Source organism: Hemicordylus capensis, chromosome 2 (assembly GCF_027244095.1).
Source record: "Hemicordylus capensis ecotype Gifberg chromosome 2, rHemCap1.1.pri, whole genome shotgun sequence".
Taxonomy (NCBI): Eukaryota; Metazoa; Chordata; class Lepidosauria; order Squamata; family Cordylidae; genus Hemicordylus; species Hemicordylus capensis.
In genome coordinates, this window is record NC_069658.1 from 29468679 (window position 1) to 29486356 (window position 17678).

General features: G+C 42.5%; 1 protein-coding gene across 3 annotated transcripts in view; it reads right to left on the bottom strand.

The window, feature by feature from the left end:
* OXCT1 (3-oxoacid CoA-transferase 1) overlaps positions 1 to 17678 on the bottom strand; it is a 99120-nt gene that overhangs the window by 20669 nt on the left and 60773 nt on the right. For all 3 annotated transcript variants that reach the window (XM_053292771.1, XM_053292772.1, XM_053292773.1), the window contains exons 9-14: positions 16226 to 16340; positions 15713 to 15807; positions 15529 to 15577; positions 13568 to 13640; positions 12672 to 12747; positions 1729 to 1818 (exon numbers count right to left, since the gene is read on the bottom strand). In XM_053292771.1, the coding sequence (XP_053148746.1) occupies positions 1729 to 1818; positions 12672 to 12747; positions 13568 to 13640; positions 15529 to 15577; positions 15713 to 15807; positions 16226 to 16340 (498 nt within the window). The remainder of the gene's footprint in view (positions 1 to 1728; positions 1819 to 12671; positions 12748 to 13567; positions 13641 to 15528; positions 15578 to 15712; positions 15808 to 16225; positions 16341 to 17678) is intronic.

Sequence of the window (17678 nt, forward strand, 5' to 3'; positions counted from 1 at the left end):
GTAGGGAACAATCATTTCATTCATCAGTTAATATCGACATCTGCTATCCAGACAGCTAGCTGGCTCCCTGAAACGGACTGCTGTTAAGGAAAAATGACTATAAGGCCGGGGACAATACATCTGCTGTGTTTTATTCAAGGACCTTCCAAGATTCTGTTCCTGGCACAGTAACAATCTATCTGTGCTATTTTTAAGGAAGGTGTTCATCAAACCATCAGGTACATCTTTAAGGTCATACAGTATCTCCTTCAAACATCCTGTGGAGATTGAAATGCACCATTTTGCACAAAGAGATAGCTTTCAAGACAGCTGCCGTGACCCTGGCACTAAAAGGATGCTGCAGCTAAAGAATATCTTACTGTCATTCATTTTGTCAGCAGTGGTCATAATGGGAACAGCCATCATAATGGAAACAAAGAAAGTAGCCAACACCAGGACTTTGCATGATAGATCTCCCAGTGGAACCTTGATCAGATAGAAATTGCACTGGATGTGAGGATTAAGGCCCTAAGTATGGGTGAGTTCAGGACCTTAGTATGGGTGGGTTCACATTTAACATGGAACCGGAGGTTAGTGCAATCCCTCTCCCATTCCCCAGGAGCACCTACTTCCTTTGTAGGTTAGGATATGCTGAGATTGATGGATTTGGATGTCATGACAAGTCTCGGCATATCCTAACCTGCCTGACTCCAGGGAACTTGAGATCTGAACCAGAGACTTGAAGTTAGTTTCAGATCTCAAGTTCTCTGGAGCTAGTAGGTTAGGATATGCCAAGACTCTCAAACTTTTGATGTCACAACCACTCTTGGTATATCCTAACCTTCAAAGGAAGGAGGCATTCATGCAGGGATGGGAGTGGAGAGTGTACATTCCTGGAGTCGAAAGAGGTTGTGTGAACCTCAGGTTCCGGATTAAGGGTCAACCTGCCCTGTCTCTCCTACTCCCTAAGAGCCATTGCCCAACACAATGTCAACCGCTGGGTCAACAGCTAATGCGTTTATTATTATTTCTGAATATTGCCCGGTCCTACCCTGCTGTCAATGCTGTCTACTTTCATTGGACCATTTGCCACTCCTTCCTGCCCCTCAACTATACAAATCCACATTCCTAGTAGTCTATGGAACACTGATCTTGAGTTGTATCTGCACTGACAAGGCAAGAAAGGGGAGAAATATCTGTCACTCATAAGGCCTCAAGAAACACACACACACACACACACAGATCTGTTGAAGAGGCAAAGGAATTGATTTGATGAATAGAGATGAGAAGGCTTGTTCCAGGACATGAAGCAGCATGTTGAGAAAAGCACAAAGGAAGACATCACTAGGAAGCAAACAGGTGTGTTCCTGTAGGGGAAAAAATGGCCAACACACTGACTCATGAAGTGCTTGCGGAAGGACGTTTGCGCTAATGCAAAGTTGTTGTGCTAACTACATGCATTAAATCGGGAGCCCACGTTCCAGATCAATGTTGTGCTAATGCAAAAATGCTTGCACTTGTGCAACCTAAGGCAGGCATCGTTTGTTTTAAAGAGAACTTTTGTGCAGGAGTGCTATAATGAAATTCTGCAGATCCCTGTTTTAAAGCGCAACTATGCAATTTTTGCACTAGTGCAACTTTGCTTGTTACACAAGCTGTTTTTTTAGGATGGCAGCTAATGTGTGTTTTTCAGTCTCCAAAAAACAAGAAGGGACAGAAACCCATAGAAGGAAAACAACAAAACTGTACCTTTGCTGAATGTTCCATAGTGACCACCACTTTGGTTCTTGAGCTGGATACCAAGTCCATGGCGCCACCCATTCCTTTCACCATCTTACCCTAAAAACACATTTTTTAAAAATGCAAAAAAACAGGTTTAAGTAATGCCAATACATTGCAGCCCTTTGCTCTCAGATTCTGAAACAAACAATATACCAGGTCAAACTTGCATGAACATGTAAATATTAAGAAACACACCTGAATTTATTTTAATTGAATACAATTATTTTATAGCACAAGGGGTCCTCTTGGAAAGTATGGGGTCTTCTCGCCAAGTTACCCAATGGCTTCACACACACCCCGCACAAAAGCTGAAGTTGGCCCTTAAACTCTTTCCATAGCACTGCCATTACCAGCGGAAACCACACTGTACTGATAACATATTTGTTAAATCTGTATACCACACAACTGACAAATATCCTTAGGGTGGTTCCAGTCAATTAAAAAACTACATTAAAAAAACCAACAAAACAATCAATAGAACTGATAAAAATCGATAAAGATCCAGCAGGAACCAATAGAAACAACAGAACTGCAGGCCAAATATCTGACCCAACAAGGCAGCTTTAGTCTGGTGGCACCTAAATGTATATAAGGAGATTGCTATGCTGCTCTCCCTTGGGAGGGCATTCCAAGAGCAGGAGGCCACTACCGAAAATCCCCCACACACACATTGTAGGTGGTACCACCCAGAGAAGAGCCTCAGAAGATGACATTAAAGGATGGGCAGGAACATACTGGAAAAGATGCTCCTTCAAACAGAGTGGTCCTAAGCTGTTTAGGGCTTTAAAGCTGGCCCCACACCCAAATAAATGTGTTTAGAAATAAGAATGCAAGTTAACCAGAGCTGGCTTCACAGTATGTACCAGAATCCAAAGGTGTTAAGCAAGAGATTATTTATACTTTTCTTCCTTCACGGAAGAAACTTTTAAAAGCTTTAAAATGACTTCATGAAAACCAGTGTTCAGCAATAGGTTATGTTTGCAGGTTTAAGGATCATTAAAAAGGTACCAACAACTAACTGTAAGGAAGCCCTGGACAATGCTGTTTCTTCCCTTGGAGGATATGTTTCAAATATAAATTCTGTAATATACGTGTAATAAGGAATATTATTACTACATACAGCCCACTACCACCACTTGAGATGGGTTTTTTCAAATTAAAAGAAAAAGATAACTACCCCTCCTACTCTAGTACTGTCCCCCCCATTTCCTCAAATTTTTTTTTTAAAGTATGACTGGACAGGACTGAAGATGATTTGATCTAAGATATATCTGCTTGGTGATTTCCCCCCAATCAAAAGTGGTACATTTTGAGATTTTTCACTTCTGACAACTCAGTTACATTTGGCTGGGAGAGAGAAAGAGTGTAGAGAGGATTTTTTTAAACTCCCAAAACATTAACCAGGAATGCTAGGAGATTTTAAGTGACGCAGCAGGGAAATGCTTGACTAACAAGCAGAAGGCTGCTGGTTTGAATCCCCACTGCTACTATATCAGGCAGCAGCCAAGCGGCAGAGACAACATTGGGCCAACGGGTTCAAAGAACCCAGGCCGGTGGCCAATCAGGAGCCGCAAGAGCGGCCCTGACACGCCCCCCGCGTCTGACTTCAGACGCGGGGGCGGTAGTTTAGCTCCCGAGCGGGGGCCGCGCGGCCCCTTTGGGAGCTAAACAAAGGCTGGCGCTGCGAACTAGCACCTGAAGGGGCCCTGCAGCCCCTTCAGGAGCTAAGACTGGTGCTGTGTTCGCAACGCAGCCCAGGAGTGGCTCTTCCCTGCAGGGAAGCAGCAGCAACTCCCATACGGAGCCTCAAGGCTCAGTTCGGGAGCCAGACCACACCCCCACGTCTGACGTCAGTCGCGGGGCGTGGCTATCCCCTGCATCTGACGTCAGACTCAGGGGGTGGGGCTATCGGGGCACCCGTGGCGGCCGCACATGGGCCACCAGTGGGCTAGCTACGCCCCTGGCAGCAGCGATATAGGAAGATGCTGAAAGGCATCGTCTCATACTGCGCAGGAGGAGGCAATGGTAAGCCCCTCCTGTATTCTACCAAAGTCAACCACAGGGCTCTGTGGGCACCAGGAGTCGAAATCGACTTGATGACACACTTTACCTTTACCTAGGAGATTATCATCAGCGGCGGGTGGGGGGGGCGCAGTGCAGTTGTAGAAAGCATTAAAAGAAACACAAAAGCAGCAGCTGGTTTAAAGATCCTTAAATCTACACATGCCACTCTGTATACTTGTGCCATGAAACTTGATAAAGATGGCAGTGAAGAACACATTGTCTGTGTGTGCACAACATGTTTAGTTTAGGAAAAAAGGCAACTAAGGGAGACATGATAGAAGCTTACAAACATATACATGGTGAGGAGAGGATAGTGAGAAGTCTTCCTCTGTTGTGGAGGCATCCCATTAAATTGATTGCCAGGAAATTTAGGACCAACAAAAGGAAGTACTTCTTTTACACAGAACTTAATTAATCTATGGAATTCTCTGCCACGGGATGTAGTGATGGCCACCAGCTTGGATGGCTTTATTTATTTATTATTATTTATTTATTACATTTATAAACCGCCCCATTCAAAGGCTCTGGGTGGTGTACAACAAATTTAAAAAGACATAAAAACACACACCATTTAAAACACAGTGCTAAAACCAATATAAAACAATTCAAAAACAATTAAAACCATTTAAAACTAATTAAAATACTTTAAAAACAATTCAAAAACCTTGGAGGGCCAGGCCAAACAAGTAAGTTTTTAGGGCTCTCTTAAAGGCCGACAGCAAGCCTAAACTGCGGATATCTGCTGGGAGTGCATTCCATAAGCCAGGAGCAGCTACAGAGAAAGCCCGGTTCCAAGTTGCCACCAGACGTACCGGTGGTAACTGGAGATGGACCTCTGCAGATGACCTCAACAAGCGACGGGGATCATACCGAAGAAGGTGCTCTCTAAGATAGCCTGAACCCAAGCGGTTCAGGGCTTTAAAGGTAATAACCAGCACTTTGTATTTCGCCTGGAAACATATCTGCAGCCAGTGCAGCTGCTTCAAAACAGGTATAATGTGGTCTCTCCTGGTTACTCCACAGACCTAGCTGGCTGCCACATTTTGAACTAACTGAAGTTTCTGAACTACATACAAAAGGCAGCCCCAGAGAGAGTGCATTACAGTAGTCAAGCCTGGGGGTTACTAGCTGATGCACCACTGTTTTGAGATCATTCTCTTCAAGGAATGGGTGCAGCTGTCAAATCAGCCGAAGCTGATAGAAAGCACTCCTAGCATAGCCTCCACCTGAGATACCAGGGTGAGGCCCAGATCCAAGAGCACTCCCAAGCTGCATACCTGTTCCTTCTGGGGGAGCGTAACCCCATCCAGCACAGGAAGCTCTAACTCATCCCTAATTCCCATCCCCGATTAAAAGGTAATTATATATTTGTCCACCATGAATTTGTCTACTAGTCTTGATGGCTACAGATTACCTGCCTCTGAATACCAGCTGGAGGTAAGCAGCAGCAGGAAAGCAAGCATGCCTCAATCTCATGGTTGTGGGATTCTCAAAGGCATCTGGTGAGCCACTCTGTGTGACAGGATGCTGGACTACACAGGCCTTGGGCCTAATTGAGCAAGGCTCTTCTTATGCCCACCCAAAACTGCATGGACCACATTCACACAGAAATGGAATGGAACATAATCTTAAAGCAAAGAGTACATAATGAGAACTGAATTGGACACGTGCATGCCATTCTTGAGTGCACACATTCGATATTTCTGCCACCATACGTCCCATGGCCAGTTTAAATGTTTAAGAAGCAACCACACTGAATTGGTGGCAAAAGCGGCAAATATCTAGATCAGGATGGGGCCTGGCAGACCTCTAATTGAGACCCTGGAGAGATGCTGCCAGTCAGAGTAGGCAATACTAGGCTAGATGGATGAGCTGTCCAACTCAAGGCAGCATAGCTAGCAACAGATTAAGAAAACAATTACTTTTCCTACTTATAAAAATGTCTGTGTTCCAGTTCCTAACAACTGTCATTTCAAACACTGAAGAAGAAAAATATTGCCCTTCTCTCTTCCCCGAAGTCCCTCCTTTGACACCCTTATCACTAGATCTCTCCAGACTTCAAGCCAGGAGACCTCCCTGTCTATGGGGCCACGATTTCTATGGCCCAAAATCTCTGCCTTAGGACCTCTTAGGTTTCACATCTGCCTTTGCTTATTTCCTCTCTCACACCATTCCTTTAGTTACAATGGGCTGGGGAAAATAAGGGCAAAGATTCCTGTTGTACTCCCAGTGAATATATCCATGAAAGGATTCATTTTAGGGTCAATTCATCCATGACACAGAGATGTTGGTGTTTCCAAGTAGCCATGAAAAACTAAAACATTCACACCAACTTTGTATAAGATGCACATCCCCTACACACACACACACACACACACACACACACACACACACACACTAAATGGAGACTTTATTGGTGCCTGGAAAATGTTGTTTGTAAAGTGACCTTGATTTTATTGCTATTTACTTTGGGGTAATCTACTCAACCATTTTTAGAGGGCAGTATAGAACTAGGAATGGGAAGACCAAAGAACAAATCCCCACACAGCCATGAAACTCACTAGGTGACTATTGGCCAGTAACTTATTCGCGGGGCGGGGGGGGCGGGGGAGAAGTGGAAGAAAAATGACATAGCACCAAAAAACCAGGAGGGGAAAAAGAGAGGGGAAAACCTAAACTGTTGATATTATCTTTATTCTGTATGGTCACTAGCAGTGTTTCCTCTAACAGGGATTCCAGATGTTGTTGACTACAACTCCCATAACCCCCAAGCAAAAGCCATTGTAGCTGAGGATTCTGGGAGTTGTAGTCAACAACATCTGGGAATCCCTGTTAGAGGGAACCATGGTCACTATGGTCTATTTTTATAACAAAAGTAACATGTAGAGGTGAGCATTTAGGTTGTCTTACTGCTCTTTTATGAAGTAATTATGTGCTTAAATTCTGTTGCCTTAACCATCTTAAATCAGAAAGTTGCAAAATGTTTTTTGTCAACAATTTTTAGACAAACAAGAGGATTATGCAATGGTGGATTTAATGCTTTGTATATGGAGGGGTTTTTTTATAATTATGCAAGTTTTAGTTATGATTATTCATATGTGCTATGCCTGATATATACATCTCTAGGCAGTTTACAAAGTTTAAAATATTTAAAAGTCAACACAGATTAAAATATGCTTTTGCAGTTATCTCTGAGAAAGAGCATACGCTTGAAATGTGTGAGGTCATACAGAATAAAGAGAATATCAGCTTATTCAGCACCTTTGGGTTTCTTTCTTTCCCTCCCAGTCAGTTATCCCTCAGCCTAACTTAACTCACAGATTTATTGAGAGGATGGACAGAACCATATACAGTATATCACTCTGGGCTTCCTGGAGGAAGAGTGGGATATAAATGTAAATAAAAGCCCTAGGATTGTTGTGATAATAGATAAAAACGAACTGTAAGGTACTTTGAAGAATATTATTAAAAAATAATAATACGAGCCCAGAAAGGCCTCCGAATCCTTTGGGATTTATTTATTTTATTCATTGTATTTCTACACTGCCCACCCAAAATACCTCTAGGCAGTTTGCAAAACTGTTAAAATCAAGTGTTAAACACAAAATTAAAACAATTAAAATAAATAATTAAAATAATTAACAACCACCCAGCACCAAACGCCCAATTAAAATTGTGCCTCAATCTGATTGGCTGATGAAGTAGACAATATTGGATTGGATGAACTATCTGGTCCAATATCAGGCAACTTCTGAATTCAGTAATAAGATTTTGTCTGAGATAACTACCAGAAAGCCTTTCACAAGAACCTTTTCTTTAACTACCACGAGAAAGAGAGAGAAAAGTTGGCAGCAAATTTCTTTCTATTTATATGCCAACTGCAGAAGTTCCCCCCAATTTATTCTTTGAGATTCATCAACAGTTCACCTCCAGGCCTCTCTGTCACTGGTTCAGTGGTTTATTTGCTATTATATCACATCAGCTACACTGCTATTTACGGTATTATTATTCATAAATCCCTAGGAGACTTCATTCATCACTTTTAATCTCTCCCTCCCCTACCCCTTTCCTCTTAAAGTGTGATCTTCAATGCCTTGGGGCTATTTTACCAACATAAAAACATAATTAATCAAGAAACTACAATATCATATTCAATGTTTTCCCTTCTTTTTCCCCCCTTTCAGAAAGGCAACACCACTCACTGCAAAATGTTTCTCAAAATGAAGAAAGCTAAATCTGTCATAGAAGAGGTATTACTCTAACTCACCCCCCCGCCAATAGTAACAAAATCACCCACTAAAAGCCACATAGCCAGTTCAGATGATACTTCAACTGGCCCTCGCAAACATGTGAAGAGTGTGGGTATGCATCTTCCCAGCCTCATTGGGTCCACTATTGCTTCAACATCTATTCACACACACACACGGGTCTGGTTCATACCAACTGCCCCTCAACATGTGAATTAAATATGTTTACCATAGTAGACAGCATTTTGGATAAGCACTGTGCTTTGTAGAGAGGCATCAGGCAAAAATTCACCAGGGGCATCTCTAGCAAGTGACTGGGGAAGCATCATATACAAAACTGTACAAAGTTACCATTAACATGGTGTGGCTAATTCGTGTACCGGTTAATCACTTTGAACCAAATTTGCTACAGCTATAGGGACACATAGTTTTTGTCAATTTCAAACTCGTATATACAGGCAAACCTCAGTATCTTGTGGCGGGGGGGGGGTTTCTATGGTGGGGAACACAGATGCTGAAACTGTGGAAACTGAGGCTTTGATTCAATGGGATGGGGTGGTGGTGTTTAGGTTTAACTTCCCCCTTTTTTATTCATTTTACAAGAAGATTTTTTAAGCTGAAGAAGAGTGTGTGTGTGTGTGTGTGTGTGTGTGTGTGTGTGTGTGTGTGTGTGAGAGAGAGAGAGAGAGAGAGAGAGAGAGAGAGAGAGAGAGAGGCTGCACTTGATCGCATCCAAAAGGTAGGATTGATCAGATAATCTAACATTGCTTTGGAGCCTCAGAAAAGCACAGAAGGCCTACATATTCATCTGCCTTCAACTGTTCCTTTGAGAAGCCTTTCAAGCGAGCCAGACTGTTTTCCAAGATCCCTAAACCGCTGTCAGGTAAAAAGATGTGCGAAAAAGCTTAACTGCCAACAAAATATCACAAGTTACTGACTCACAGTGGGAAGTGAAAAGACTCCAAACTCCAGTGTTACACAATAATAAAAGGAAACTCTTACAAGGAGGAGGAAAAAGACAGTCAGATGGGCTTGGAAAGTCTTTTTGATACAGAGACGTTTAGCTTTGGAAATTGATTACATTCCCTCTGTCACTTATATTTTAGGGTATCACCAATTTGGCCATGAACAGCTGGATTCCTTGCTGGAAATAACTAGAACACAAAATGGTGATTTTTAAGATGCCTCCAGCTGGTAGCTGGGAGGTATTGGAACATTTAGTTGTCACAAAACTGAAGAAATGGTTGGGAACTCTGTCCTGCTTTCCACTTTGATTCCATTTTTTATGGGCTGCTGGGTGTTTTTTTTTTTGTTTTTTTTAAATAGCCTTAGCTTCTGCTCCACCCTTGGATTTTCTCCTCACCCGACTTCCTAAACCAAATACTACCCAAATCTGAAAGAACTTGCATACCATGCTATTTTCTTGGTATTACTGCAACTCCAACTTATTCTTGCATGCTGTTGAATTTTCTTGGGAACCCACATCCACTGCTATTTACTTTTGTAAACGTAATGTTAGATATCCTCTAAGAAACAGTATAGATATAGAATGCTTTATGAGGTTCTCCTGTTGGGGGGGGATATTTTATTTTATTTAAAATAAAAATATTTACTTTTATTTTAGTAAATAGACCCCCTGGTGGCACAGTGGTAAAACTGCCGCCCTGTAACCAGAAGGTTGCAAGTTCGATCCTGACCAAGGGCTCAAGGTTGACTCAGCCTTCCATCCTTCCGAGGTCGGTAACATGAGTACCCAGAATGTTGGGGGGCAATATGCTAAATCATTGCAAACCGCTTAGAGAGCTTCCAGCTATAGAGCGGTATATAAATGTAAGTGCTATTGCTATTGCTATTTTCATTTTCAAAAATTTATAATAATAAATAAGGAACATTCTCAAAACGATGGATGAAGGTTTTAAAGTAATGATCAGAAGTTCAGCTGCTAGCAATTATGCTCACTCCAGATCTGGGAACAGGCAGTCTAAAGCAAAGGTTCCAACATTTTACATCTCAAATGATGTCTTTTGGAATAACTACCGCAATTACAGGATGAAAATATTTTGTTGGAATGGGTCACCGATATCCATCTTCCTAGAACTCATGAACTGAAAGAGGATACGGTTATATTTAAATCTACTATTAGTGTAAGTTCATCATTATTTAATATCTTCTTTTCATATGAAGGTATATCAACGATGAAATACACATCTTCCAAACTCCACAAGCTTTCTCAAAGACCACTTCAATAAATTAATTTTAAAAAATAACACAGATGTTCAAAGTCAGTAGATGTTTTGATGTGACACATCAGCTTCGGTGCTATACACTAGAGGCTGAAACATGCTCTTAAATACAACAACTCGGCATCATGACTCAACAAAACTGACAGCAATTAGCCAATCGTGTAACAGTACCAATGTAAACTAATCCTTATAAAAACCCCAATGTCTCATAATAAGGAGGGAGAGAGTGAACATACACAGTTCTTCTTTATATTCACTGCTCTACCTTGATGTGCTTTTTTAAAACATGCACTGCCCTTGGCTTATGCTGTATGTCTGACAAATGTTCCTTATATCTTTTTATCAAGGAGTTACCTGTCTCCCTGATATAAAACTGCATAGATTCCATGCAAGCCATTTAATATACAACCCCTTTTGTCTGAAACTTGTGTATTTTCACTCTCTCCCACTCGTTATGAGACATTGGGGGTTTTGTAACATGATTGGTTGACATTGGTGCTGTAAAAGGATTGGCTAACTGCTGTCAGTTTTGCCAAGTCATGATGCTGAGTTATTGTATTTGAGAGCCTGTTTCAGCCACTAGTGTATAGCACCAAAGCTGATGTGTCATATCGAAATGTCTGCTAACTTTGAACATCTGTTCTATTTTTTAAAAAAAATTATGCATTAAAGAGGTATTTGAGAGAGCTTAGCTTCTTTTCTATGCTGCTATTCAGCCAGATGGCCTTCAAAAGTGGTTTACAGAATTAGAAACAGATACACATATATACTGCTGACAATTCATTCCAAGGATAGCACTGAGCAAATCACAAGCAATCAAACAATTTAAAAGGCTATCAGTCACTGTGAAGACAGAACAGAATCTTAACCAAGACAATACTCTTCCCAGCAGAACCAGCCCACATGATTAAGGAGAGGAATGTGCCGAGTGCATGCCCATCCCTACGTCATTTCCCAGACATCCTGATGTTCTGTTCTTTTATTTTGGAATCAGGCAAAGAGGCACCTTTTAACGTGGTGATTCTCTTTATTTAGCAGGGGGAGAGTAACTGGCCCTATCTACCCCCAGCACAGTAGTTCCAGTGACTGTTGCTGGTGTCTGTCTTATGTTTATTTTAGAGTGTGAGCCCTTTGGGGACAGAGATCCATCTTATTTTTATTTATTATTTCTCTGTGTAAACCGCCCTGAGCCATTTTTGGAAGGGTGGTATAGAAATCTAATCATCATCATCATCATCCAAATTGCCATTCTACATGCAACCCAAATACTTGTTTAAAATTGCTATTTCAGTTACATGTAGAATTGCAGTTTTGAACAATGCGCCCCACCCCACCCCCAAAAGAGGGGGGAAATAAAGGAACCTGGCAGGAAGATGTCCAAGAAAGGTGTCCAGATGGGTATATTCTTGGTGTGGTCTCCTTAATAGCATAATACGTTCAGAGGGAGAGTGAACATACAATTCAAACCGGTCCCATATAAAGCTAAAAATGGAAGTGACCAGCCACACCTCCTGAGGGAAGGAGTTCTAACATCTAGGTGCCACCACTGACAAAGCTCTGTCCCAACTACTCACAAAATTCATTGTTCTCTCAAATACTCTTCACTTGCTTATTATTTTTATGGTGGGTTTTTAACTTTCTACTGTCAGCTGCCTTGGAAATATTTTTGTTCAAAAGTTATGCTTGGATTGAAGAGAGTGAAATTGCCCTTGGAGCAGCTCCACTGCTCTAAATATGTTATAGGAACATAGGAAGCTGCCTTATACTGGGTCAGGCCAGGTCCATCTAGCTCAGTATTGTCTACACTGATTGACAGCAGCTCTCCAAAGTTTGAGGCAGGAATCATTCCTAACACTACCTGGAGATGCCAGGGATTGAACCTGAGACCTTCTGCATGCAAAGCAGATGTTCTATAGCCCCATTGCACATAATCACCCATCATATTAAATGTCTTACAGCCTAGGATGGCTCCACCCCGAAGATATCCTTTTCTTGTTAACTGCTAAGGCTTTTACCACTACAGAAGTTATGCACTAGTCATTTTCCCAGAAGAGAATACTGTTCCAACCCGCAGGTCACCTACTCTTAACATACTCATACTGTAACCAGTGAGAATATTCTGCACCAGTTTAAAGGACTTGAGCTTTTGTTCCAACAACAGTGTTAGCAACACAACAATGAACCCCAAACTAAAATCATTTGAATGTTCTGAGTTAATCTTTCTTCTCTTCCTCCAGTTTTAACTCTATTCACAGATCTCAGTGAAGATCACTGACTGTTGCAAAAATATTTATGCTGTAAATGCAGCAATTTTTTTTTAAAAAGGGAAAATATTCACCCTTCTCCATCTACTTACGGGAATCATCCAGTTAGCCAGGTCACCATATTTAGACACCTGCATTGCTCCAAGCATAGTCAAATCAACATGCCCCCTGTCAAAACAGCAAACCATGAGATCAACATCAAGAATTCTGACACAATTTTTAGTTATTCTCATTTAGAGTTTGTAAATAGGGGTGTGCACAAAACCGGGTTGCCTGGTTCAGTTCAAGTCCGGACCGGACTCAAACCGGACCGGGCATGTTCGGTTTTGGCATCCCCAAGCCCCCTGAACCAGTTCAGTTGCGGTGGGTGGGGGTCACAATTTTTTTTGCCCCCATTGGGCATGCATAGCCTCCAAAATGGCCGCCGCAATGGAAGGCAGGCCTGGAACGGGCCAAAGACTGCCCGAACCAGGCGATTTGGGCATATATGATGGCTGGCAATAAATTGTCGCTAGGGCTGATGAAAGTTGTAGTTCTGCAACATCTGGAAGCTCCCAGGTTGGGAACTGCTATGTTAGACATTAGAAGAAAGATCAGTGTTGACTCCATAAAACCTCCCCAAATTTTAAGCTACAAAAAGTAGTTTGGAGAAGTCTGAAGCTACCAGCCGGACTTGTGCTCTTAACATTTAGCAAATCAGATATTTCATTAAAGTTGAAGTTGCGCCATCAAGTCGGTGTCAACTCTTGGCGACCACAAAGCCATGTGGTGTTCTTTGGTAGAATTCAGGAGGGATTTACCATTGCCATCTCCCTCACAGTATGAGATGATACCTTTCAGCATCTTCCTATATCGCTGCTGCCCGATATAGGTGTTTCCCATAGTCTGGGAAACATACCAGCGGGGATTCGAACCAGCAACCTCTTGCTCCCTAGGCAAGTTACTTCCCCAATGCACCATCAGGTGGCTTAGGTATTTCTTTACATACCCTCTAATCATGGCAAAAGATTCGTCACTAGAGAAGTAGGAGGCTCCTGGAAGCACAGTGACCGTCTCTTTACCTGCAGAAGAAAAGGGCTGTTATAACTGGTGGAGCTAGAAGGCAGAAGCCCATGGGGACAACATGGGACTATGCTGTCTGTTTCACCAACTCACAGTAGCTGGCTCTTGTTTTTCTGCAAAGCTTTTGTTCAGGGGATGACAACTAGGGCTAGGACATTTTGTCCCTTGACTGGCTGGTTTAACCAATCAGAACACATTAAATGACTGAAAATGCCCCTAATAGATCAATCAACAGATTAAAAGAAATGTAATATTTTAAATATAAATACTTCTAGATCAGCTGGTGCGCCTGCGGCAACCCTTTCTTAAGAAGGCTGATCTCTCTTCTGTCACCACAGTCATCATATTTGCATTTGTACAACATCCTCTACGTGGGGTTGCCCTTGAAAAGCCCTGCTAACTTGGCAAAGAGGCACCTTTTACCGTGGTGATTCTCTTTATTTAGCAGGGGGAGAGTAACTGGCCCTATCCACACACCCAGCACAGTACTTCCAGTGACTGCTGCTGGTGTCTATCTTATGTTTCTTTTTAGATTGTGAGCCCTTTGGGGACAGGGAGCCAACTTATTTTTATTTATTATTTCTCTGTGTATTTCTCTGAGCCATTTTTGGAAGGGTGGTATAGAAATCAAACAAACAGACAAATAAACAAATAAAAGTATTCGGTAACTACAGATGGTGCAGAATGCGGCTGCCAGACTGATTTTTGGGAGTGCACACAAGGTGCATATTATTCTGATTCTGAAGGCATTGCACTGGCTGCCTATTTGTTTCTGGGTAAAGCTGCTGGTTGTTACCTTTAAACCCATGGGTCCCAGAGAGCTTGGGTCCCACAGAGCTTAGGGACTACCTGCTCCCAGTTGAATCTACCCACCAGACTAGATCAGCTGGGAAGGCTCTGCTCCACTTGTCGACACACGCTGAGACTCGTTTGTCAAGCACACGGGACAGGGCCTCATCAGTGATTGCCCCCAGACTGTGGAATTTGCTTGCAGTTGAGATCCACATTACTCTCTTTCTCCCAGCCTTTCAGAGGAATCTGAAGACCACTCTTTTTATACAAGCTTTTGGCCAATGGGCGGCTCCCGGCTCTCTTTTTAGCAGGATGTTTATACTGGATTTTTAAATTACCATTTTTACTTTGTTAACCACCTGGGGTCTTTGAACAAGGGGTGGTATAAAAACACCATCATCATCTGCAGGCAGCAAGAGCCTTCACAAGGCACTACCTCCTACGTGTGAGAGAATGGGGAATGCTTCTTCTCAGATTTATGTATGCTATCATGTATGTGTGCATAATTTAAGAGTATAGAATGCTTTAAAAATGTTTAGAACTGTTTTTCCTTGTATACAGATTTAATCAATCCATTAATCAGCTAAAACCCTTTTGATTAATAGACTTAGGCTTCTTTAAATCAAACTACATCCCCAAAAATACAGAAGGCCAAACACACATTTCCTCTGACCTTTTGCTACATACGCCATTTTGAGAACTATGTTTGCGGGAAAGTGGCATATACCTATTTTTAATCATACCAATCTCGAGATCGGCTGGGAAAGAGCCCTGTCTGAAACTATGGAGCCACTACTGGCCATTGAAGGCAGACTGAGCTACTGGGACCAACCAACTTGGTATAAGGCAATTGCATATGCTTATATTCTGTAAGAGCCAGCATAGTGCCAGACTTGGACCTGGGAGACCTGGATTCAAGTTGCAGCTCTGATATGAACTTTGCTAGAAGACCTAGGGACAATGTTATTCACTCCGCCCAATCGACCCCCCATAAGGTTGTTGTGAGGATCAAGAGGGGAAATTGGCTACACTGTCCTAAGGTCCTTGGAGGAAGGGAAGGTTACAGATCTGAATGAAAGAGACTGACAGGTTTACCTGCGTTGATGAGGTCAGGGTCAACTTCATTTTCAAGTGGGTACGGTCCCTAGTTTTAAAAACAGAACAAAACATCCTGGATCAACCTTCCAATCAAGCAGTCTGATGGTGCTTTCAATCACTGTTCATTCCTGTTCAATCACTGTAACTGATTTCTGAGCGTTTGTCCAAGTTCCGTTCTTACCAATCCAAGAACCCCATTTTCACTCTGCAGGTGAACAGTTATGTCCGGACTGATGAAGTTGCTGGCAAGCAGTGGAATGCCAATGCCCAGGTTAGCTTAGATGAATTGGTCAAGGTTCAATCAGATCAAGGAGATGAATGCCAAGTTACCTAGCTGCCTCCTTTTCTTCCCCGGAAAAGTGAGAAAGAGACAGGAAGGGTGTGAGTGGCAATGGTGAACAACTTCTGATTCTCCACCATCACCTTCTTTGTTGCATGTATGATTGACACACCACCAGCTTTGACAGCCGCAAAAAACAAACAAGGGTATCTAGCCTTGGTTCAGGAAACAAACCCCCATTTATATCCCCCATGTTTCCTATGGGAGAACAGGTTCCAAGTTAAGACATTTTGACTTGGCATAGTTTATAGGAACCAGTTGTATCCTAAGTGTGAGAACTTCCTGGACGGGATTGTACTTCTCCATCTGTACCTTTAAAAAAAGGAAAACATGCACCATAATAAAAAAGGATACCATACATGCCATCCTCAAACTCGAGAGCTGCTCGCCTGATTATCCTCTCCCTCACGTTATCCCCGCTTTTCTTTTGTTTGGTTTGGGAGTCTTCACCTTTTCGGACTGATAACCGCTAAAAAAAAGCAAGCAGATCCATTGTACACATACATCATCATTACAGCTCTTACACAAATGGGCATTTCTTGATGGATATGTCACACCTTGGACACCCTGAAGAAATAAGATATCTATGTACTATGTAGATGGTGTAGACCAAGCACTCTACAGAGATCCATCAGAAAATACTTCTGCCTGTGATCAGACTTCACCAAAGAATGCATGCCCACTGTGCTCAACAGCTTAGAAACTTGTCTCTTCCAACAAACATGTTCTCTGGCTCCATATCAGAAGGTCCAAGAATGACAGCCTTCCCCCCACCCCCAAAGTAGGCAATTCAAAGTATGACTAGAACAGCTAATAGGAATAAAATACACTCTGATTCTGCAAAAGACCTTAAGGGCAGGGCACAATTGAGTTGAGTGTGCACAAGTGCTTGAGTGTATAAGTGAGTAAGTGCACATCCCACCTGCAAGTTAAGCATCACCCCCTGCCCACACACACACACACACACACACTATTAACATGTGGGTTCTTGAGGGCACAAACAGTAACTGAACTCACGGGTATGTAAGAATATAAAACAGGTATATTTATGCAAACATGCATTAGCCGAAACATTTCAACACGCAACTTAACATATTCCCATCCCACCTATTTCTTTCCCCACTCCGTCCCTAAAGCAGAGGTCATGCTCAGTGCCCAGCACATGTCAGAGTCACGCTTCGCTGTCTGGCATAGTGTGGGCCAGCAGTGCGATGGCCACACCACCCAGGACAGACTAAAGAGGATTTGGGGGCCCCTGGGGAATGTGGAGGGCCTGGACTTCAGCCAGGAAGTCCAACGGTAAAAGAGCACCTCTGATGATGATACCCTTCTTCCCACCCTGCCCTAGGATCTGGAACAGCAGGGCCAAGCTGCTTCCTCATCCATCTGACATGATCTTGTGAGGACGACAACATTTACTGGGTCGCAGGATCAAAATATGCATATGATGTACTACTTGCCCTGTGTATAAAAAGCTGCTGAAGAAAAGCCACTGAAGAATATTAGAAAGTCAAAACGCATTTGGCTGGCAATCACCAATGGGTGATCATTAGAGCATCTCACAAATTACATCAAAAATCTTCCACGTGCAAGCCTACACATGGTGAGAAAACAGATAGCTGCTGAACACCTGAGGAGGCGTGTTTGCACCAAAGAAATCCCCCTTTAGCCCCCCACCACCTTTCCCAAGTTAAAAACCAACTCAAAGAGGCTTGTGAAATAAAAGAACAAAAAGAAAAAGTTTTATTGAAGTTCTACAGACTGCTTCCATCTGAGGTTTACTCAGCTTTTAGTTACAGATAAAAAT